Here is a 25,287-nt window from a genome sequence, read left to right on the forward strand (position 1 = left end):
TGTAGGTCTAGGCCCTATATTTCTTGTAATTTGATGTTTTGTATTTTGTGCATTTTATATTTCACCAATCAGTATTGTTTGTTCTGTTGTTTGTGTTTTATATTTTGTTAAACCTGTCTTTTGTCAACTGGATGAATATGTGTATGATTGTAAGTGCCTAACCTTTATTGAATCCTTCCCCCTTGGCGTGTTGTAGTGTCCCCTATACCCCCTGGTTTATACATGTTATGTTCCCACTACTGTTTTTCTCATTAAAAAGTATATGGTTAAGTCCCCATTGGTGGTCTGGCTCTGCTCTATAGGGGGAGGAGGGTCCCTACACCTCCCACAGTACTTATGCACCTGCTCTGATCCCTTCAACTGGAGAGGGGGTACTTTTTGGAGTACTGCCCTGGTTACATATTATTTATTTTTAACATTAGGAAACCAAGGCACAGAGATTCAATATTAAAAGTGCACAATAATTTGGGGGGCCAGCTTGAGGCATATGGTCTAATTCTGAGACTGGAAAAAAGAGACTTTCATCACAGTTTAAGTTTTCAGAGCATCGCTAGTATTGACTTGAGGCAGGTATCTTTTTCAGGTATTACAAGTTAGGTACTCAGTAATTTATACTACACAGGCAGTGTATATGTATATTTTAAGTGATGTCTAACATCATACAGAAACCAAGACAGAGAATATAGTTCTTCAGAGTAGCCTAAAGTACAAGACCATCATCAGTCCACTGCCTTCTACTACCTACCTTCCAAGTAGTGCAACAAATGAGGCATGGGTCTCAGACAGCAGACATGTTAATTTAATTAAACCAGATGCACTCATCCTACCCTTGGCTCCCTCACTGCTGTGCTTGCTCCACATAGCTATTTATCCCTGTGTCATGCTAATGCATCTCAGCTATATGTACCAGTCTTCTGTGTCTCTATGCTTATCCTCATTTTCACTTGACTTCTTGTCCGTGAACATTTCCAGTCAGGCACATTCTTCTTCCTCTTCCTTCTGACTACCTGACTACAGATGGGAAGCATTGGGAACACCTGAAAAACAGTGGCCCTACTCTTATTTCTGTTTCTCAGTGCCTTCTGGCCTCCCAACAGAGTGATTGCAGATGGAGTCCTGCTGGTCTATAGCAGCTCAGGGCTGGAGCATACTTGCAGACTGAATCTTTGAATCTCACTAAAATAGCTGTAAGAACACTTAATGTGGGGGGAATTTTTTTTCCTTTTATCCTTATTCTGATTAATAGCCAAACTATTTTTACTGAAAATTTCCAAAACAAATTAATGACATAGATGGATAGCATCAAAGATTTCTGCCCACATGTTAAAGTTTGTTAAAGTTTAGAGTGACTGAAAACAGGCTTTATTTTAGTAAGTTGGATGCAGCCTTACCTACAGCGTACTACCTGAGCTACCCATTTGGAATTTACATCCCAAAGAAGATAAGGCCCTGAAAACAATTAACAACAATTACTTGTATATAGAGGTCTACTTAACTCATGGGAAGACAAAGCAATTTTCATAGCTTCATCGCAGCACAAAGAGCTGATTTTGCAAGCATTTTCTGGAGGCCCTGCCCCCTCAGCTGATTGGTGGAAAGGCATATACCATATAATTTAATAGCACATTCCTCAGAAAGTAAATTATGTCATATAATTTATCATATAATAAATCTAAATAATATATTTAAATCTAAATGTAAATATATTACAAATATACATTTATATACAATATGAATTGTAATGTATATAATCATAACAAAATTATATGTAGTGTTCTACAAAAAGTTTAGAAATACCAATTAATGCTAATCTTAATAGAAACATTTTTACTTTACTGAGTGGCGTCTTCACTTAGAGAGTCAGTAGCAGACAGTAACTCTATCAGCGATTGTCACATTGTCTTTGTATTAGGACATTCTAAAATAGCATATTATAGGAATAATATGTTAGGATTTTTAGGTGGATTTTGTGGGAAGTTTTGGCCAATGCAGTATTTCCTAGTGATTGTGGACAATGTCGCTTTTCATGGTTGCCACGAAAACTACAGAACCGCAAATTAAGTAAACCCGTACTTAAGTAAAAGTTGCAGTACCCGGGCATATTAGACTTAGTTTTAGGACCATAGGAAAATAGGACTGTAAGGGATTTCATGAGATCATCTAGTCTAGTCCTCTGCTCAAGATAGGATTATCCCTGACTATACTATCCTAGCCAAGTTTCTGTTCGTCTAGCTCTTGAAAATTTCCAGGGATGGAGATTCTGCAACCTCTCTAGGTGGCCTGTTTCAATGCTTGACCACTTTATAGTTTGAAAGTTTTTCCTAATCTGCAATCTAAATTTTCTTTGCTGTAGTTTGAGTCTTGTATAGCCATGGAGAAAAGTCTAGCTCCATCCTCCATCCTTTCAGGTATTTGAAGACTGTTATCAAATCCCCCTCAGTCTTCTCTTCTCCATATTAAATAACCCTAGCTTTTTCAGCATTTCCTCATTAATCATATATCCCAGGTCTTGAATCATTTTTGTCTCTGCACTAGGCTCTTTCCGATTTGTCCATGTCCATCCTAAAGTATTGGGCCCAAAGCTGAACATGATACTCTGTCAGGTCTCTTCCTCTTTAGTGTTTTAATAGAGTGAAAGAATCACTTCTCTCTATTTGCAAGAGAAATTCCTGTTAATACAACCCAGTATACTGCTGTCTTTTTGCAACAAGAACACCCTGTTGTCTCCTATTCAGTTTATGATCCACTGTAATCCTCAGTTCATTCTTTCAAGTAGTGCAGCCTAGCCAGTCATTCTCCAATCAGTATTTGTGCATGCAGTTATTCTGTCCCAAGTGTAGGACTTTGCACTTTGTTCTTGTGGAATTTCATTTGATTGATTTCTCCTGTGTAGCCAAGTCATTTTGGATCCTAGCCTTGCCTTCCAGAGTGTCTGAAATTCCACCCAACTTTGGTGTCATCTGTAGATTTGCTAAGCGTGCACTCAGTCTTGTTGTTCATATCAGTAATGACAGTATAAAACAATACTGGACCTAGAATAGAACCTTAGAGAACTCCACTTGATACCTCCTTCCAGCTAGACATTGAGTCATTGATGACTGCTTGTTGAGTCTAATTATCCAGCCAGCTCTATATCCACCTTACAGTACTTTTCATCTAGTCTGCATTTCATAGCTTATTAATGAGAATGTAGTAGGAGATGGTGTCAAAAGCCTTGCTGAAGTTGAGGTACATCCCACTCACTGATCTCTCTCCATCCACAGAGCCTGTTACCTTATTTTAGAACTTGATTTCTAAAGAAATCAAGTAGATCAATGGAACAGGGTCTTGCTGCTAGCCTCTGTCATGGACAATAGAAAGTTGGGAGGGAACTTACCTGGGAAAGCCCAGTGGAGTCATATGGCTGCTGGTATACCAGGGAAAAGGGTCTGGGGAGGAGATGGACTTCTATGGGTACATGGTCATGTGCCAGGGGGAGCCTGCCCTCATTGGTCCCAGAGTGCTGGCAAGGCAGAAAAAGGAGAGCTGGAAGGCAAATGTGGGTTCAATTTTCCCCCAGAGAGGGGAAAATACAGAAGAACCAGGGAGCTGTATGACCTGTGTGGAGACACGCTACCCAGATGCCCAAATGGCTGAGCCAGGGAGTTCTAGGGAAGTGAGACTGGGATTTGACAAGGATCCGACTGGAGACAGAAGGGAGAGATAAGTGAAGTGAGCTGCCAGAATAGTAAGGGCAGGGCCGATGGTGCCAGGGCCAGCAGAGATGACTGCTGCATCTCGAGGCACTGATGAATGCACTGCAATTTATAAATATAGGGTGAAATTACATTACTGCGTGGGAAGGGAATGAGTTAATTGGGGGATTGATTTGGGAAATAAGGGATGAATGAATGTCTGGATGTTAATTGAACAAGTAGCAGCAGATGAATTCCTAGATATTTATGTTGAGGAAGTAAGGGATAGATGAAGTCAAATGACTAATTGAGAATCCAGGCTGTTATTTTGGGAGAACAAGGATCGGGTGAACTTATATGATTAATTAAGAAATTAATTGGTGGACATTTAGAATGAATTCATATGATTAATTAAGAGAGAAGGAGTGAATTAATATATGGATATTTATTTTGGGGAAGGAAGTCAAATGACAAACTGGGTTTCCTTCAGATTTTTCATAGAGGCTTAAAGTGGAATGGCAAACCTGAGACTGGTGTGTGTCACACAGCACAGACCCAAGAGGATAGGGACAGGGTGTATGGGAGGTAAAGCCCTGCAAAGAACAGACCGTCCAGCAAAGTGGACCTCCACCTTGAGGGACCATCAAACCTTCCCAAGGATATTTGAACAACAGGGCATGGCAGGTAGAGTGGAGAATGGATGAGTTCCAGCAGAGTAGTGGCCTGAGGCCCGTTGCTCGCAGTCAGGCATGACTTGCTGTTGGTGAATGTATGTGGGCTGTTCCTGATCAGCTTGCTGTCCTTTCAGTGCTTCAAAATGGATTCCTGCACAGCCTACTGCATGATCTTTCTAGGATCAAGGTTAGTCTGACTGGTCTGTAATTCTGCAGATCCTTCTTTTTTCCTTTCTTAAAGATTGGCTGTATATTTGCCTTTTTCCAGTCACCCAGGCCCTCAGGAGTTTCAGGATTTCTCAGGGGATAGCTCTGAATATATGGCTCTGAAATTGCATCAGCCAATTCCTTCAGGACCCTAGGGTGCCTATACATGAGTGTGGAGGTTGCTCTGGTGCACTGGAATTCCAGTGTGTCAGAGCAGACTCAGTCAGTCGAGTCTGCTGGAGCATGGCAATTGCCTAGGGTACATCTCGTTTAGCCCTGCTTATTTGAAAGCATCTAGCATCTCTAAGTAATCCCATACCTCTTCTTCCAGTACTGTAGGCTGTTTGTCTCCTTCCCTATCTTTGCAGCCAACTGAACTTGTCATCTGGCAGCTGAACTTATTTGTGAAGACTGAAGTAAAAAATGCATTAAATGCCTTGTCTGCATCATCCATAACTAGATTGTCTTCTGTATATAGTTGTGCGGGCCGGGAGTGGTCCGAGGCCCTCGGGGGCGCGCGGCGGGCTGTGGCCAGCAGCCCTGGCGCGCGGGTCGGGGAATGCAGGCCGGCGGACTAGAATTAGGCACAGACCCATAGCGGTTGATTAAAGATTATTTTACTTACACCGTAGATGGTCGCGGTGCAGGCAGGAAAACTTGCTTGAGTTGCAGTTACAGATAGGAAAGAAGAGCGGACAAGAGTTCTAATCTCGCGAACTCTAGCCCAATCCAGCTGAAGGCTCTAAAACCGCGAGCCCGTCGTGTCAACCGAAGAAAACAACTCGGAGAAGAGCTCTAGATACACTCACAAGAAGTTTGCTAGGCTCCGTGGAACTTGCGCACAGGGAAGGGGTTCGTCGAGGGATCGCGCTCGGCGACGGGGAGAGGCCAGAGGTTGATCAGACCCCTATAGCCTTCTTAATTATACGGCTAGCAAGCCAATCGCTAGCCGCCACGTGGGAATAATTTAGAACTGGCCAATAGTGGGACACAAATTTGCATGCGGGTGGCGGGAACTTCTTTACACCGGGGTTTTCTCTTTGCAACTGAGAAATGCACCTTGCAAAGAAAGCTCCTCGTGGCGGGAAATAATTTAGCAGTGCCGAAGCGCGCACACACAAAATCACACCCTTGGGTTGTGACAATAGTAAGGGACCTACATTTTCCTTGGAAGCTCTTACTTCTGAGTTACTAGTAGAATCCCCTTTTATTGCCTTTTATGTTCCTTGCCAGTTGCATCTCAAATCCTACCTTAGCTTTCCTGATTTTCTCTCTTCATGTCTGTGCAATAACCTTATCTTATTTTCTAGGGCTGTGATCAAATTTTCCACTTCCTGTAGGATTCCTTGTTGAGTTTCAAGTCATTGAAGAGATTACTGTGTAGCCAGTCTGGTCTCTTGTTGCACTTCCTCTTATTTCATCACAGTGGGATAACTTGCTCCTGGGCGCATCTATATGAGATGTTACTGCGCAGTGGTTTCTGAGCATTTATTTACTACTTGTATAAGCAAGTACTAAGTAGATGTGCAGTAACTAGAGTTACTGCACAGTAGTGCTGGTGAATGCTTTTTAAGTGATGCTACTGCACAGTAGCCCAATAGTACTGCGCAGTAGCATCTCAGCATGGTTTTGGCCACATGATGGTACTGCACAGTAGTATCAGACAACTGCACAGTCAGCATCTCGTGTCGATGTGCCCCCTGAGTCCTTAATACAGTCGAATTTAAAGCACAACTAGCTCTCCTTTTTTCCTCAGACTTGTTTTCCAGGGGATCCTGTCCACCAGTTCCTTGAGGTTGTTAGTCTGCTTTTTGAGGTCTAGCATCTTATCCTGTCGCTCTCCTTGCTCTTCCCTTCCCCTCCCAATCCCCCCGTCTCCTCCGCACTTCCCTTCTTTTGGATCTTGAACTCTGTCTTTTTGTGGTCACTGTCATCCAAGTTTCTTCACATTTTCAACCAATTCCTCCCTGCTTGTGAGCAGCAAGTCAAGAAGAGCTTCCCCCCTAAGTGGCCTCTCCATCACCTGTACCAAAACGTTATCCTTAGCACACTCCAAGAATTTGCTGGACTGTGTAAAAAGTTAATGTGGAATTTCAATATGTTGAGAGCATACCATCGTAATCTCGAGATTCCTCCAAAATGCTGAGTACCTGGAAAGAAGTGGATAACAGTGTCGAGTGTTTAGATTTCCCTGATGTGTTTGCTAGTGGTTCAGCACTGAATTTGATACAAAATTCTTCTATAAAGCACAAAATGTTTTAGCTTGATGATTTCACAGATTGTGCTGAACTGTAGGAAGTGATTATTGTAATTTATAGTAAACTGTAAGGTAGAACCACATTTTAAAAATTCACTTTTAGTCTTTATCTGCAACCTCTGTTGTCTCTATTTCAGAATGGATGCAAAATACTCACCTGAATCCAAAGTGGCATTACTTCTGGGCTAGGATTTGAGCTGTGGTTTAGCTTTGAATCTTTCAAATAATGTTTTTGATGATGGTTTTGCATCAATTTCGGTGTAAAGGGCAGCACTTAGATGAGCTGTTCAAGGGATTAGATTGATTCCTTTGCACTGTGGGAATAAGTATCTGTACCAGTCTGTACATCAATCCCAGCTTATTTTTCTTGGCACTCTAGGGCAGGGGCAGGCAAAGTCTGGCCCATGGGCTGGATTGGGACCATAGCAGACTCCATTTTCCAGTAGTCCCTGCCCATGTTGCTGTGGCTGGTTTCCATGGAGACCCCAGGAGCAGCGGAGCTGTGACAGCACAGGGCCAGGGTTTCCATGGAGACCAGCCTCAGCAGCTGGCAGCCTGTGTGGCAGGGTGGGGAGCTGCCAAAATGACAGGGTGGGGAACTGCCATTTTGCTCACCCCTGCTCTTGTAACTCCCTACAAGCCCTGATCATCCACAAGTGCAGAAGAGGGATAAGGGAGTGGTCTGGCAGAGACTAGTGTCTCTAGGAAGCAGGATTTTTTATGACTTCTTCCTCTATCATTTATATGGCTTGCAAATAAACCAATTACATTTAAAGCATCTTAACTTTTACTGAAGGTATTTTCTTTTCCAGTTATAACACTTCAATCTAATTCATATGCCAAAAACTTTATCAAACTCGATTGAGTGGACAGAGAGCATTTAGAGCTAAGCATGCAGCGTCAACTATACTGGAATGTGCTCTTCCATAATTCAGTCAAGTCTCAACAAGTCATTTGGAGCATGCTGTTTGGGGGGGCATGCTTGCATATGATTAAACTGAACTGTAGGTATAACTACACAAGCAAGTGTCATAACCAAATTAAGTAGCACCCATGTCACAAGCAAGTAAAACCATTCAAAACAGTTTTTTTCTGCACTAGGTTAACTAAGGGTTAACAATAATGATAGTAACCGCTTTTTTGCTGCGCATGTCAAAAAGAAATTTATTGCTGCGCCACTAACAGAGATAGAACTTAGACTTCTGTGCTGTACATAAATCATTATAATTGGTCAAAGAAAACAAGGAGTAACCCTATGATAACACCCTAGCGAAGACCGCTAGATAATTGGTGATTCTAATTAAATTTATGACGTGGCGAAAAGCAATTGGCTATTATACAAATAAAACCCGTCTTCACTTCTATGAAGTGGGAGACCTCCGCGCACACACCTGAAAAACCTCTGAACGTATGCGTGAGAGTAACTGACAAATTGATCACTTGTCAGTTTCCCCCATCTCGACCCAATTCTCAGACGTAAATCGACGACCTGCCGGCCCGACCATTTCTCTGCCCGACCACCAAACTCTTATGCAGACCGACCTATGACCTACGAACTTTAAGCTATAACTAACCAAATATCTTTGACCTCTCTCTTTCACCACCTTGACGGCGTGAGTAAATAATCTTGCTTTGCAACCGATAAGTGTCCGCCTAATTAATTCCACTCCAAGCGTCACAAGTACCCGCCTGACGGACCCTTAACTGCCCGGGTGGGAGTCAGGGAGAGCTGCTGGCTGGCTGCCCTGGGGCCCGACAGCAAGCTATGTGAGGCAAACTGGAGTGTGAATTTATATGTTTAAAACTGCAGTAAATTTTTCTGTTCTGTGGCAATTTTTCTATTAAGTGTGAACCATCCCTGACTGTTCCTTAAAATCTCCAGTGACATGATTTCACATCCTCCCTGGGTAACCTATTCTTGCCTCTTTATCCTTGTAGTTGTATGTTAGGAAAAACATAACTTTCTAATTTAGGTCTTTTGGTTGCAAACTAAGCCAGTTACTTGTCCTCTCCCAGTGAGCATAGAGACCAGTGAATTTTATTGGCTACCCCTTGATATGAGGATGATGTCTGCCGGCAGAGGCGTGGGGGTATTACTGGTGAGTTTTAAGGTGACTGAGGAGCCCAATCCATGCTGTGCAAGTTTTTACACAGATATGACAAGTGGTACCTTGGGGGGGGACACAAATGTTGGCCATGATGCTTTCCTTTGTCTTCTGCCATTTCTCAGTTTCTGAGCAAGACGGTTCTTTTTGAAGTGGCCTGTAGCTTGATGTATGATGCGGTGCCATGGAGACCTGTCACCAACAAGCACTTCCCAATTTGTAGTGTTGATGCCACCTTTCTTAAGGTGTGTTTTCAGGGTGTTCTTGTAGTTCTTGCTCTGTCCTCCATGGGTCCTCTTACTATAACTAAGTTGAGAGAAGAGGACTTGCTTTGGGAGAGGTGTGTTAGCCACCTGCACAGAGTGGCCAGCCCAGTGGAGTTGATGTTTCATGATCTTTGCCTCAGTGCTGGTTATGTTAGCTGCAGAGAGCATGCAGGCACTGGTGCAGTGGCCTTCCCATCTAATGTGAAGGGTCTTCAATGGATAACAATCTTCACGCAGGTAAATTTCCTTTTAGAGCGCACATATGCACATGGTGCTTCCTGCCTGACTGTCCTCCTGACACTCCCCCCAGCCCCTTGCAGGCTGGAAATCTGCCCGCCTGCAGAGAGCTCTTTGCAAAAGTGGAAAATCCATGTGTTTCTCCATTCAAATGAAAAATCTGTGTTTTTCTTGGTTAAAAGGAAAAATCCATGTTCTTTTTCCATTTTTCTGTAGGAAACAGAAAACCCATATCCCTGGTTATGTGCTATTTTAGGTGTTCCCAGTGGTCAGCTCAGTGCAGAACTCATGAAAGCAATGTTATTTTATCACCATCAGCAATCGGGATGGAAATGTTGATTGATACATATCAAGAGTTGTTCCTTGGAAAAGAAGTTATTAGTTTTTTGCTTTGTACAGCAGATGCTCTGCTTTGGCAAGAGTGAAAGGGCCAGTTAAGAAAAGGTCTGAGGGCATTCTTTTCTTTTTCTTGGTAAGGCCATCTAGATTAGTTTGTGTCCTAAAGATAAACAGTTTATACTACAGAGTATCCTCTTGAGCAAAACAAAATTTAGAGAAAGGAGGTGAACTCTATCAGGAATATGGAAATCCCTACATCATCCCTTCAGTTTGCAAAAAGTCAGATACTATATGTTATATGTAATTATAACTAATAGGTTAAAGTTGTACTTACCAGACAAGGATATCTGTGGTGAAGCTCACAGAATGGTTTATTAATGTTATAAATATTTTGACCTAAAATGAAGAATGTCCTAGTATGTTTTGTTTTCTGGTGTTTTGTTTACTTGCAATGTACTTCTTTTGAAGACATACTTGAACTTTTTCAGTTCACAAAGGGACATTCTCAAGTCTTCCATATCCTAAATTTCACTAACGTGCAAGGTTATTTTTATACAGCCATACTTATTTTCCTAATGTAGAAATTGCATAATTATCCACACGTGTATGCAATGTAAATAAAATCTCAACTTTATAACCTTCTCATGATAATTAAAAAGTTTTACTTTTTTTTGTAATAGCAGATACATTCTGCATCCATAATGAATGCATTTGTGCATGCTATTGTTACCCTTGTCCTAAATTCTCCATCCAGCTTTGGTGGTGTGATCAGGGCAGCAAAGAAATGAAATAATGTGTGTTTAAGCTTTCCAGTTATGGAAGAAGGAACCAAAACAACCAACCAACCATACAGTAGTTGCTCATAAAAAGAGTTTAGCATTAATTACATGGGACATGTTAGACTTTTCCTTTTGATGTTCTTGTTTCCAACTGGCTTCCATGTCTCAGGTTCCTTTCAATTTACTGATTCTCTGCAGTTGTGCATTCAGCAGGGGTTTGCTCTTGTGGTTTCTTTTGAGACCCCTTTCCCCCTCCCTCCCACTCCTAAGTAAATGTATTCTAAGAGGGCTAAACTCTAGAGAGAGAGAAGAGAGGATGCATAAAATAGGTATGAGTTGGACAAACTTATATTAATTTAGACACCTAGGAAGCTATGGTGATATAATTATTGTTTCCCTTTCTCACATCTGTGTCTTGCCTCTGACACCAGATTCAATAATTCTAACTTGCTTTTCTCACATGTACATGATTCCTGGAACAAATATGGCCATAAACGGCATGGTGGCTATCTAATGTCCAGTTCCTAGGAACTTTTCATTCCATCCAGGAAGAGCAAACACCAACTGCTGAAACTTCCTTAGCCTGATGAAGGGTTTTTGAACCTGAAAGCTTGCTTAATAACTTTTCTCCAACTATTTGGGTTGGTCTAATAAAAGATATCAAATTCACCCAAGGAACCTTGTCTGCCAGTTCCTAGGAAGCAACTCTACACCAAGAATTGATTTTAGCAAACTTTTCTTGCTTCTTTGAAAAGAACTTGGTAGACTGTGTTTATAACATCCTGACATCTACCATAAATTTTAGCATGGGGAAGCTTAAAAAAGAAGCAGGACTTAAACATTCACTTTCCAGAGCCACTTTTTAGACCCAAGCATAAGTGAGGAAGTTGGTGTTAGTAGGAATCCTATGTATACTTTTTTATACACCTGCTTTAATTTTCCCCAGTGTCCAGAGTTAATAACAACAGTAACAAAGCTTATGATGCTATATATGAAACTAAGGCAGTGCCTCCCAGTAATTTCCTCCTCCTTGCCTGTGTTTAGTAATACATAATATGACAAAAGTCTGCAACTCATCATGATATGCATGGAACTTCATAATATTTGCCCCTTAATATGCTCCTGTTCCATTTAATAGGTGAATTAAAACCTTGGGATCTTCTGATTTGCTTGTCTTCTAGTAAAGCCAATGATACAAACTGCTTTCAGATGGATGACTTGCATCGATTAGAGCTATTCCAGAAGGTACAGTATTCATATGTCATTTCCTGTTTGAACTAGCCCATATTTTCAGTACCCACTTTAAACGTGTTGATTTTTGGGTCTTAAAAGTAAGTTAATTAAATTCTAAAGGATAGGCATGTTTCCATAATTACCACCCACCAAGGAACATCTTTCATATGTCATATATATGTTCTTAAGAATATCCTGTTATCCTATTTGGAAATCAGAGCACTTTATGATTCCTTACGATTTGCATGTAGTTTAATCTCTTTAGTGTTTGTAGAAATTGAAAGTGTGTTGCCTATGGGTGCCATGCTTTTGTTTTGGTCTAATTTGGTCCTCTGGAATCGATCACCCACGGTCAGAATTCTGCTGCTGTGTATCAAAGGAACTATAGCAGTTGCATCAGACTTAAAGAAAAATATCTTTGAGACAAGATAATTTGTGAATGAAAAGAAAAACAAATTGTAAATGCACCCAGAATTTTTAGAATTGGGACCACCTCAGCCCAAGTTAAGTGAGGGTTTTGTGGCCCATGCCAGATCTGGATTAACTGTAGAAATATATGTCCTTAACTGCCCTTTGCTTTCCTAAACATTGCCCAATACAGGCACAATTTAAGTAACATAGACATCAAAAGAACTTGATCAAATATCTGGCTTGCAGGTACAAACAACTAAACAACTTAAATTGCTCAGTTATTTATATGTTCAAAACTGTAAATATCAAAATAGTTTGTAATTTTAAAAAATGCACACATACTAATTGAAGATACTAAATTGTACTCTCATAACTGAAGGTTCAGAGTAAAAGTGATAGGGATTGTTACCTATTTATTATTCATTAGGGCTGTGTGAAATTTCGCCGGCTGTTTCGTTTTGACACTGTTTTGACTTGTTTCAAGCTCAAAATAGCAAAATCGAAATGAAGGCCTTTGAAACAGCCTCAAAATGAATGAGGGCAGTTGAACGTTTTGAGCTTCAAAACGTTTTGAGTTTTGAAGCTGAAGCTTGGCTTGCCTTCAGGGAAACAGGAAGTAGGGAAGACGGGGGAAGGACTGCTCTGATATTGACTGACTGGCTGCCTGAGATGCTGCTGGTGCTATTGTGCTGCTTACTAAGTTATTACCTGTTGTCATTTAAAGTGGTGGACCGGACTGAGGCTATAGGGGAGAAGGAGACCTCATTGAAGCACACTACCATGTCATGTAGAGGCCCCAGTGCCAGTGAGGACACGCCTTAACATACACACACATAGTCACAAGTTTTGCTTATCAGCAGCTTGAGGTACAGGTTCCCAGAAACCCCTGCACCTATCTTCTTGAAACTTGGCAGGCTTCATGCCCTCAGAAGGGCCTACCATCCCTGCTGTTTTCATCCAAATCTGCCAAAAAATGACAAAGTTATTGGCAGTTTCATGCTTCCCCATTATAGCCTATGGGCGAAACGTCGAAACAGTGTCAAAACAGTGAAACAGTTTTGACGAAACAAAATGGAACAGTGCTTTGAAATTAAATGAAACAAAAAATGAAACACTGTCCCATCAAAATGGCAAAATGGAAGTCAAAATGAAACGGTGCTGTTTCACACAGCCCTATTATTCAATAGTGTTACAGTACCCTGTGGAAACTTTCATGAGGTAGGATTTCCATGGAACCCTACTTCCCTCCCTCGAGTTCATCCTAGGTCTGTCCACCATCCTGAACTCCGGACTGGATCTGGCAGGCAACCTGACCCAAGGGTAGGGAACCATGCATCTGTATTCCCAAACCCTTATTTTCTCAGATTTCCAGTGTTCAGGACATTTAAAATATACTTGGTTTCCTTCTCATTAAAAAAAAAAAAATTCTCAAATTTCCTTTGAGCATGAAACCTTGCTTTCTGGTCAGCCCCATCCCATGTTGTACTATTTGAGCCCTTCAGGATCTTTAATGTATTCATCCTCACAATACCTTGTGATGTAGCCAAGTGCTATTAGCCCCACGTCACAGATAGGGCACTGAGGCATGGAAGGACCCAAGCGGGGGTTTACCTTGCTAGGGGTGGACAAAATATGACCCACAGACTGGATTTAGCCTACCAAGGAATTTTGTCCGGCCTGTGGTAGGTCCCTTGGTCCTGCCTGGCCCAGGTGCAGGGGACAGTTCGGGCCGTGGTGTGTGTGGCCAGTCCTGCCACCCATGGGCGCACAGCAGGGCTGGGGTGGTGTGACGGCTGGACTTGCTTTCCAGCAGCCCCTGGCAGCAGCATCTCCTTCTGGCTGCTGCAGCTGCCAGTCACAGCCCTGCTACCTGGGCACCACTGGTGGCAGGACCCACATGGGTGAGGTGCATGGCTGGGTGTGGGGAATGGGGAGCAGCATCTGGGAGCGGGAGGGGCAAGGGGGCCGGGGTCACAGTGTGGTGTCAGTGTGGTGCCAGGACCTGGGGCATAGTCATGATCCACTGCCCTGTATGCTTCTGTATTGGGCGCCGGTTCTGCAGGGAGGGACATGTAGGGAGCAGATCATGGTTCTGTCCCAGGCCCCAGCCCCACGCAGTCACTGCCCCACCCAAGATCCCGGCCCCAGCCCTGCCTGCTCATCCTGTTCCTGGATGCAGCTCCCCACCCTCCCGCAGCTCCATCCTGTCTGCCTGGCCATGTGCCCTGTCTGGCTTCCATAGAGACCCTGGGATTGTGAGGCAGTAACAGCGCAGGGCCGGGGCCTGGGGTAGGGCTGCAATCTGTCCTCTTATGCCCCTGCCCACAGAACTGAACAGAACTGGCACCTGTTGCAGTGGCGTGCAGGGAGTGGATAATGGCTGTGCACTAAGCCCTGGCCCTGTGCTGTCACTGTTCTGCGAACCCAGTCCTGGTCTTGCCCACCTGTTCCGCTCTCAGATGCCCCCCTTCCCCCCCTCTCCCACCCCTCCACCTGCCCGTGGCCCTATCCCCACCTCCTGGCCTAGTGTGGAGCAGAGTCGCTTAGGGAGATTTGGTGAGCTGTTTGTGGGGAGATGGGGACAGGACTGCTGATCTGACATGCAGCAGCTCACCAAGACTCCTTAAGTGGCATTCGGGCTCAAATAATTTCCCACTCTTGGACTATATGGTCAGTCTGTGGCACAGCAGTCCCACTCTTGGACTATATAGTGAGTCTGGGCCTCAGACCAGATCATGCACATTGTCGTATTAGACCCTAAAATCGGAACTGTTGTTGCTCTGTGCATTTTTTTTCCTGTATTGTGAATGAGAATGATTGGTAGATGAGTAGAGAAAGAAGCTATGGAGGCTGAAAAAGAGAGGTTAAAAAACTCCAGTAAGCAGGAGAAGAAACAGCCATTTGATGGCTGTGGAGAAAGACTGCCTAAATTGGTCCTTTCTCCAGGTCACAGGTTGTGGCAAGGAGTTATAAGAACATAATAGCACTTCCATGCCTGAGTTGTCCCTGACAAATTATACATGAAATTGTGCTAACCTCCTAAAAGAACGTGAACTTACCAATGAGGTTGCTAACATTTCTCTTTATTCTTTTCAGGTAAATACAATCCCAGAAATTCAACATTTGCTTTGCAGAAAAGAAGGATTATGCCAGATAATTAGAAAATTTCCAGGTAATCCTTTATTTTTTAAAATTTGCATATATGTTGAAGGTGCTTTGATTTTCTTAGGAGTGAGACTAGTGTGTTGGAATGTGAAGTATTATTAAATATTATTTAGACACTAATTAAACTAGTACAAGAGTATTTGTCTGTTTTGCACATCTCTTAAAAGTGAATTGCATTTATTAGAGGCTTTGTCTATGGGCAGAGCTATAATTTTTAAAAGGGGGGTGCAGTTGGTAAGGTGCGTGATCACATAAAAACACATTTTCTCCACTTAAAAATAAACTAGGAACATTATTAAGTATATTAGAGGCCTAGGGCTAGATTATTCAGTTTAATATTGAAGCAAAAAAATATAACTTCGTTAGAGTGAATTAAAAACAATGTGCGGGGCTGTGAAATAGAAGCTTCAGGAATAGCTAACAGACAGCAGAATTGCAGAAAAAAGGTAGCTTGATTGGTAGACCATCAAGACCATTAAAAAGAAGAGAGGGTCATTAACACCTGTGGAATGAAGAGTTTAGATAAGTAACTACAAAGTAAATTGACTCTGTCAGCATGGCCTCACTAGAAATGCTGCTGCCACTTGTCAGGGAGTTGGTTATTAAACTTTGGGTGGACCAGGAATCAAAGGTGTATGCAAGTGTACCAGTGCAGTCTCCCTAGGTCCACCCCTAACTATCTAAACTGCCTTCCAGTTAAACCCACTATCACTCCTGAGGAAGTAAGCCCTGGACTCCAGGTGCACTCAGGCTCTTCAGTCAGACAGTGGAGGTGGTCAGAGCAGGTCCAAATATGCTACCCAACATAGCTCTCAGGGTTTTCTAAGGCAAAGAACTGGAGAGCAACACTAGGATATGCACCCAAGGCTGCACTGAACTATCTCTGCTGATTATTTGCTAGCTTTTTTGTGTGGGAGTCTATGGGTAGAGCTTATTTTCTTGGCAGCAGTCCTAGGCTTGGCACGGAGGTATTATAGATGAGGCCATAGTAGCCTTTTAACTAAAAATATTGCATTATTTAACTGGAGCATACTGGGGAAATAGATGCTTCTAGGATACAAAATATAATGTGTTAGTATCATGTATTCATGGTGAAATCCTTAGTTCAATGCAGTAAGTTTATCCAGCTTTACAAAAATGTTGTGGCATGGAGAAGGAGTAGGAGTTGGAGCTTGGTTTCTGTCCAGACATAGTTTACTGATAAAAAAGCCTTTGTATATTAAGTTCATCAACCAGAGAAGTTTAAAGGTTCTAGGCCTGTTGCCAGAGAATCATAATTTACTATGGTTCAAATTTAGCCCAGTGTAAAAGGGCTTCAAAAAGCCCTATGCACTCTTTTAAGCACTAGTTAAACCCCATGGAATTGGATTCAGAGCTCAGTTATACCAGGGAATGCCCAAAGTCATTGCTGCTCTTCTGGATGTACACAATGTAATTGATATCACACTCAGTTCTTTTGCTGAGTTCATTTTTGTGTTTTCAGTGACACAGTGCTTTGTGTGGGTTCTTGCATTGGGATGTGAATTGGAGGCTATCCTAATTATAAACTAGATCTTGGACAGTCAGAATAGACCTGTAAAAGTGTCAAGTATTTTAGGATTTGAAAATTAATATTCATTTTGTAATAGTTTGCCTTTGAAACAGTTTGGTCTGTTCCATTTGGTCCACTATGTTGTACTATTTGGAGAAAGGCCAATTAAAACTGTGTTCTTGCTTTGCTACCACAAAACCACAAGCACAGGAAGCACTCGCCGCACAAAGAGATTTGCCCCTCACACGTGTACTGTTTCATTGGTGTTCATAAATTGTGGTATCAACCACTCTCGTACTACATTCAACTAGTATGGTAAACGGGCCAGTGTTTCACTTCTCTTACAGGTACCATATGGGTCCCTTTTCCATGTTGTTTTATTATTATTTTAGACTAGGAGTTTTTTCTTGATAGATGCTGAAGTCCAATTGAAAATGTTAGGCATTGTGGGTGTTCAGGAGTCAAGTCCCTACGTCAGTATCTGAGGATGAAATAAACCTGAGGAGGTTTTCAATACTCAAGTGGCATACATTAAGTTTTGTATAAGAATGTTTTTGCCAAGACTGAAAACAAAACAAAAAACCCATGAAACATGTTTAATCTGTGATTTTTTTTTTTACTTTAAACATTGCCCTGCAATTCTGGAAACCAAACACAACAGCACTGCACTTGTGCATGAGATTCAGAAACTGAACCCAATCCAATCATTTGGATTTAGTGGTCAAAAGGAGTGAAAGACATGAAATATACCAACAGCATAAATAATGACAATAGACTCCCCATCCTAGGGTGGTGTTATAGTTTACTGTTAAATAGTCATAAAGGCATGTAAAATGGGAGCATTTACTTATTAAAGGGTGTTAACCTGTGCTAAGTACTCTCTAAATGTTTTAAAGTTATGCCAATTCAAATAAGGGTTATGTTATCCTTGATCCATTTTACCCTGGTGCACCCAGGGTATTGTTAGTCTGCTCTGGGGAAATAAAATGCTTTGTTTTCATTCCTCCAGCATCCCAGGATGCACCATTCCCAGCCCTTCCCACTCCTTTGTTCCGTGGACAAACTTTCAACCCTTCTAAACGCTGTTGCTCAAGGGGGTGGTCCTGGCTTCAAGTGAACACCTCCTCTTTCCTCCAGGGGGTGTGACCCCAGAACACCTGACCCAGGTGCAGCGCACTAGTTTGCTGCTTGCTCTGGCATCCCCATTCACTTGACTGGCTAGCTGTTGGTGCAAGGGGAGCAGTTAAAATGTCAATGAAACACTAATGAGCATGGACAATTAGTTTTTAGAGCTAGGCATCCATCTGCCTCCCCATCCACCTCACCTCACCTCAGGCCAGTGCATCATGGCTTTGTTTCCCCTCCTTCATGGTATTGATTTGAACTGAACCACTATCATTTGAAATGGTTCTGTCAGCAACCCCCTTAGCCAACTGATGCTGCGAACCTGCTGGATCTCAACTCTGCCTGATGTGGCATACATGCAGTGAGCTCATTGGGTCTTAGCTCTGCCCTGGTGTGAGTGTTAACCCAACTTCTCTGTTATCTTTTGATTGGACTTGTGCTTAGGAGTGAGAGTAATTGATCAATTTGACCATTCCAGTCACAACTTGAAAGCTTTATTAGGCTATGTAATAGCAAAGACTGATTGCTACTAATAAAAACAATGCTTATGCAGCCTTGGATTCAGGAAGAACAGGTCTGCTGGCCAGGCATCTCTGCTTTCTTGGGCACTCTTGCTGAGTTTTTTTTTTCTTGCCCCAGGACCAATATGTATACATGGTTGATTGGATGTGCTAATAACTGACTTCTGATTGGTTTTATTTAAATTTCTTTGTTTCATTGGAATTTTTGGAATTGGATGGAACCCGATTGTAGTGTTCCTGGGAAAGACATCAAGGGATCACCTTAGCTAAGGCTCTTTATTTTTAGGTGTCTGACCCCAGTCTGTTAATCATCTGGTAGTCTTTACTCAAGATCATGTTAATCAATTGAAATTGATATTGTTGAGATAGCAGAAGGAAAAATTTCTTATCTTCTTTATGCCTTGCCTTTTGGCCTTTGGTCAGTTATTTACTAACTTTGGCCTGTGAGCCTGACAAGGCTGTTTTACTCTTTCCATCCTCAAGACTACCTTTATGTCTATAATCATTTGAACATGTTATCAAAATGCACTTATTATAACAAAATAAGTATTAATACATTTGGCTACCTTTGTTTTAGGTAATGCAACTGTAGCGCAGAGCATTTAGGATACAAGCCCTTGGCTTGCTGTTCAGTCGTATTTCTGCAGCTTTGACTTAGGTTCCCTGAAATTGGCCAAGCCTGACATCCACACTTTCCCTTCAGTTTGGTCATGCTTTGGATAGTATATGTTTGATTCCAGTTATAGTGCTGTTTGTCACCCATAGCTCATGCTGCATGGCTACATCTCCATGACCAAATCCCAATTCACTGAAACCCATACAAGAATTTGGTCCTTTTTATTTGTTTCACTCCTTTATCTTTACTTCGCCTTATTTCTCCAGCTGGCTACTGTTGGCTGTGGAATGAGGGAAGCCACAACTCTACTCCTAGAGCAGCAATGGGCAAAATGGCAGATAAAGCTGGTGGCTGAACTCCCATTTCCCAGCAGCTCCTGCCTGCATCACTGCGGCTAGTTTCCATGGAGACCCAAGCAGTGGTGGCGCTGTGACAGTGCAGGGCTAGAGCTTCCATGGAGACCAACCCTAACAGCACTGGCAGGGCATGCAGGGCAGAGGGCAGGGAGCTATTCTGGGGCCAGGGCTGGGATTTTGCAGTGGTGACAGTGTGGTCCGGAGCCAGGACAGAGCCATGATTTGCTGCCTGCGTGTCCTGAGTTTGGGCAGCGGATCGCAGCTCTGCCTCAGCTCCAGACCATGCTTTCACTGCTGCAAGATCCCAGCCCTGGAGCAGCTTCCCGCCCAGCTGCGTGCCCTGCCAGCACTGCTCGGGCTGGTCTCCATGGAAACCCTGGCCCCTGCGCTGTCACAGTGCTGCCGTTCCTGGGGTCTCAATGGAAACTGGCTGCAGCAACGCAGGCAGGGGCTGCTGGGAAATGGTGTCTACCATGGGCCCAATGTGGCCTGCCCCTACTCTAGAGGGAAACCACAACATGCTGAGCTACATGCCACCCTCCCCCCGCTTCTCACAGCTGGGAGGAGGGAGAGAGTCCTGGCTCCTGTCTGTGCCCCTGCTCACCAGGCCATCCAGTGGCTAGTCACAGTTGTGCATGTCTGACACAGCATTAAGCCTTAACCTTCTGAAACTGTTCTAACTTTATGATGGCGTAATATTCCAAGGATTTAAAATGTTTTAAAGGCAATCTATAACAGCACCCATAGCTAGCTAATTCTTTCTGCCTTGTTGGAACTTCTGATAGAGTTTTCCTCCCAGACCAGACAACAGAACTGACAATAATCTGGGTTTGGCTGAGCGGCTAGGATTTTAAAATTATCCCAGGGATAGATAGTTTTAGTCAATATCTGTCCAGGCTGTCTCCCTGCAAAAGCACATTTCTCTTTTTAAATCAGTGTTAGGCTCCCACTCTGTCTGTGCCTATGGGGGAACTCTTCCATTATTGTTGGTGATGGCCAGTTGTATTGTTATTACTATATTTGCCATTTATTCAGCCCCTCAAGGGTATTAGGTAATTTTCAGAACAAGTCAAACACAATGTTGCTGCTCTGAAGAGCATGAAGTCTAATAAAAGACAAGCTGAGTCAGGGCAAAGGGTGGTAGTCAATAAGGTTGAGATGATGGGGGCAACAGGTTTACAGTAGACAGATTGCTTATATTTTGCAGACATTATAATGGTTATTTATTTTTACAAATGATGTATTTTCTTTGTTGTGGTTCCTATACCAAAGCTGTAGTACTGTAACAATAGGTTTGTGAAAAATGGGGCCCACTGGTCTGCCTGCAAGCTGTTGTGACTTGCTTTGTTACCAGCGACTTTCATAGTAGTTCTTTTTTCTTTGTTGTTTCTCTTTAATGTAAAATAGCATCAGCTAGGCTGAAGACCTATGTTTCTTCTTTTTCTTTTGGAAAACATTCCAGAAGTGTTAATAATGACTTCCTTCTGGGAGGGTCAGAAGCCCAGGGGTGTGAAGTGGAGTAAAATGGAAAGTGATCAGATTGGGCAGTGGGAGGATAAAATCAGGGGAGAAAAAGAAGAATGACATGAGTAGATGGTGATATCAGTCCTCTGCACAGAAATTCTTGGGCCTGAGACAAGTTCTTAAGTCTAGCTCCTCTGTCTGCCTGATGCCAAAACACCCCACTGTGCTATTGAATTTAGGATTATGTCTTTAGTTTTGTTTCTGTATTTTAAGCAAGGGTAATGTGGATTGATCATGATTTTTAATGCAAAAAACCCCAAACAAACCCCCTGCATTTACTTAAATCTAAGGCAACCCTGAATTTAAGTCAATCCCTCAATAATTAGATTCTATATTTGGAAAATATATAAATGTGTTATAATTTTGCAGGTAAAGAATCTAAATATTGGAGGATTATCTTAAATTTACCCTCCCCCACACTGCTACAGCAGGGACAGTAGTGGCTGGGGAGGTCAGGTCACCCCCTTGCCCTCTATCCCTCCACTTCTTCCCCTTTCACTCTTTCTGCCCTCCCCCTCCAAGCTCCCCACAACCTCTGCTCCCCTGCCCCTCCCACTGCTCCCTTACCATCAGGTGCTGTTCATGCTCTGTTCCCTTCTGGAGCCCAGCACATGGGAGCACAGCCCCCACTGGCCATGCAGCAGTATCCACACTGCTGACTGGCTGGACAGGGACTATGTAGCATTGTTGATGCTGCTGATTGTCTGGTTAGGGGACAGAGTTTCTGTGTACTCTGTGCCTGAGAGGGATTTGAGCCTGAGCCAAACTATGCCTGTAAGAGGGGTGGGGTGGGGGGGGAGAGGAGGGTAGTGGGGAAGAAGCTGCAGAGGACAAGAGGAGCGGGGGGGTCAGGGAGCTGCTGTGGATCTGACTCGGGCTCCAACTTGGGCTGCAGCAGCCACCTGCCTCCCTCCCCACGCCCCTGCTTTGTACATTAATCTAAGATGAGGGGCTCCCCCCCATGCTGACTGGGGGGAAATCCTCATCTGAGATTCAAGATATTCAAGAGATTTATAGTCGTAAGTTCTATGTAAAAGTTATTTTTGTGATCCAACCTGAGCCATGCTAAAAGGCTTCGAACTCTGGACAGACTTGTTCGTCCCCTCCTTGTGTACAGCACTGGGTAGGATAGAATGAGAGAAGAGGGACAGATGGGAGGTAGAGTTTGGATAGAGAAGAGGATGGAGCCTGGGGATGGAGAGAGGGGGATTCAGGGTTCTCCTGAATAGTAATACAATGGATTGTAAAGTCCAGTATGGAAAATCTTGGGCTGAGAAGACTGTGTACCTCTGCTGGTGGTGGCTGACTACAGAGGGTTCTAGTGTAGGAGTTTTTAAATAGTAGTGCTGTTCCAGCTTGCTTCCTGCTTCAGATGCATGTAAATGGTTTGAGGCCTTTGATATCCAGGGATCTGGGTTTTCCATTTCCAACAGAAAAATGGAGAAAAACACGGATTTTCCCTTTCATGGGAGGAAACCACAGATTTCTCATTGTAGTGGAGAAACCCACAGATTTTGCAGTTTTGCAAAGAGCGCTCTTCAGGCTGGCAGAGTTCCTGGGAGGGAGTGGGAGGAGTGTGGTCAGGCAGGGGCATCATGTGCATGTATATGCACATGGCTGCCAAGCAGCCTGGAGAGCAGCTCCCACAGGTAAGTGGGGGAGGGGAGGTTGGGATTGAGGCCCCCATAGGGAGGGAAGGAGGGAGTTGGGTAGGGCTTGGACTGGGGTTGGGGATGCTGCCCAGCTGGAGGGTGCATGGTGCTTGGGGCCCAGGGCTGCAATGTGCAGAGGCAGGGCATTGAATGGGGTTCATTAGGGGACAGCGGGGGGCCTGGCTCCCTGTCCCTGCACGCACTCCCAGGGGGCAGGGGGAACCTGTGCCCCCCAGATCTGTGCACAGGGTGGGCATGGGCTGCCCGCTGTGGGCTCAGGCTCCCACCCTGCTGCCCTCTCCTGGGGCCTCCACAGCCCAGCGGATGCAACCCAGTGCTGCAGGGAACAGCAGCGTCATGCAGGAAAACTGCTTGCCACTGTGAGCTCTGCACTGCCCTGGTGATGTATCCCCTGCCTGCGTGGCACCAGTGTGGGGCACACCCCTGTGTTACTGCCCCTGCTGCTGCAGTGCATACAGGGGATACATTGCCAGGGCAGCGTGGAGCTCACAGTGGCAAGCAGTTTTCGTGCATGACCCTCCTGTTCCCTGTAGCCCTGGGTCACATCCACTGGTCTGTGGAGGCCCCGGGAGAGGGCAGCAAGGTGGGAGCTTGAGCCCACAGCAGGCAGCCCATGCCCACCCCCACCCCGCACACATATCTCGGGAGCATGGGTTCCCCTTTGGTCCCCAGGAGTTTGCACAGGGGCGGGGAAGCCTGCAGCAGGCACACAGCATGGGTGGGGGTGAGCCAGGCTCTGCTCCCTGCAGCAGCGGCTGCCTTCTGTTGGTGGCAGGAGGGTGTGGACCTAGGTCCCTGGCCCCGTAGCTCTGGCAGCTGGGGGCCCCTCTGGCAGGGCTGGGCAGAGGGTTGTGGGTGGGGGGCAAGGAGCACCAGCAGGGCTGGGGGGCTGTGGGGGGGGAGTGAGGGGCATGAGCAGCACCCAGGTATGGTCAGTGGGGAGTGGGGTTTTTATCAGAGAATTTGCGATTTATTTTTTATCGGGAAAAACCAGGATCTATGATGATATCTCTGGCATGGCTGCTGCATGATCAAGGGAAGGCTTTGATACTTGCCACTTATCTCCATGGTACTGCTGATGCTGAATGCAAGGGGTTCTGAGTCAGGTCCCTTTTCAGAACAATCCAGAAGACCACCCCTGGCCACTGCCTGTTTTCACTTTGAGGGTGTCTGGTGCTGCATGGTGTTGTCAAAGTTGTATTGGGTTGAGTCAGGAACATATCTTTCACCCCACAGAAAAAAACAGAGAAGGCCTGCAAAGAGGTAGAGCAACCCTGTGGCTCATTCTGAGGATAGATCACAGGAAAGAAGTTATAAGTCGCACTCACCGTTATCTTTTTGAGAGCTTTCTCTAGGACAATATTGGGAATGTTGGGAATAATGAGTCAGGCTCCCTGACTTTCCCTTTGCCTAAGCAGCCCCTCTGTAAACACATTGGCTTCACACACTTTCGGCTGGGTGTCATCCTAGACATCTCTCTTCACTACGCAACCAGCATCGCTTTCATTCTTTCTATTCAGTGCTTTTGCCATATGTATCTTGTGATATTGTTGTGCCTTCTGTGTTAGGGACTGCCAACTGCTCAGTTATTCTCTGGGCAGTCTGGCAGTGTGTTCCACGTTCTCACTCACTCATGTATTGCAGTCACTAAAGACTGGCCAGCTGCCACAGCCCTTCATCTTCCCTTGTCCCTTTGGTTGCTCTGTGGTCAAAATGTCATCTAGTGAAGTAACAAGTGGGTGGGAGCGGGGTGCTGTGCAGTCGTGGGGCCATATGTTACCCCCTTATGTTAGCTGATCCTCCCACTTCTCTTGCTGTGGCAGGCAGCTGGTTAGCAGTAATTAACTGCAGGATGCAATCTAGTGCTTTTCCTCCCTCTCCCTTTGCCCTGGGATGTGCGTATATGAGGTTGTAAGCAAGGGCGCATTCCTCATCCATTGCCCCTTGGGTCCCAGCTGTGGTTTTGTAGTAGTTGGCGGGTGGTTCACTTGTAGTAATCAGCTGCAAGGCACTGCTTACTGCTGCTGTGCTGTGACTCACTACCAGCTGCTTCAACTGACCACGTGTTAGGTTGCCTTTAATATTTGGGCCCTGGATCCAAAGATTTATTGCAGAGCTTTCCATTGCAGAATTATAAATGAAACATTCCTTTCACTTTAATAATCTGAAATGCAGTGACAAGACCAGGATTTTTAAAGATAGATTGCTTTATTTTGCCAGTGTGCCTTTACAAATGTCTCCATATAAACACGATTTTGTCACTACTGGCTATTTTGAAGCTCTGTAGTAACGCAGGAATTCTGAACTCCTTCCCAGTTTTTATCATATTTAGATTAGAAACTTTGGGGCAGGGGTTCCCTCTTTGTATGTGTTTTTACAGTGTCAACACAAGGGTCCCTGATCTCAGTTGAGGCCATGCTGAAATAATAAATAAATGAGATAAGTTTGAAAAGAAAAAGTTAAAAAAGATTAATGCACTTGACTACTTGGACTTTACTCATGTATCATTCTATCTTCTACTCTGTTATTAGTATATCATCGTGCATGTGTCTCTAGTTAACTCTGAGCTGTAATTTTTATTCTAAGTCACTCTT

The 25,287-nt window shown here is 44.0% G+C and overlaps 1 protein-coding gene across 4 annotated transcripts in view; it reads left to right on the forward strand.

The window, feature by feature from the left end:
- The window catches only part of LOC102378378 (cadherin-like and PC-esterase domain-containing protein 1), an 82,017-nt gene that overhangs the window by 37,032 nt on the left and 19,698 nt on the right, over positions 1-25,287 (forward strand). For 3 of the 4 annotated variants that reach the window (XM_025207688.1, XM_025207685.1, XM_025207686.1), the window contains 2 exons: positions 11,677-11,783; positions 15,279-15,354. In XM_025207688.1, coding sequence (XP_025063473.1) covers positions 11,748-11,783; positions 15,279-15,354 — 112 coding nt within the window. In that variant the 5' untranslated portion in view covers positions 11,677-11,747. The remainder of the gene's footprint in view (positions 1-11,676; positions 11,784-15,278; positions 15,355-25,287) is intronic. The other variant, XM_025207687.1, reaches the window with a different exon arrangement.

This window comes from Alligator sinensis, unplaced genomic scaffold (assembly GCF_000455745.1).
Source record: "Alligator sinensis unplaced genomic scaffold, ASM45574v1 scaffold65_3, whole genome shotgun sequence".
Lineage (NCBI taxonomy): Eukaryota > Metazoa > Chordata > Crocodylia > Alligatoridae > Alligator > Alligator sinensis.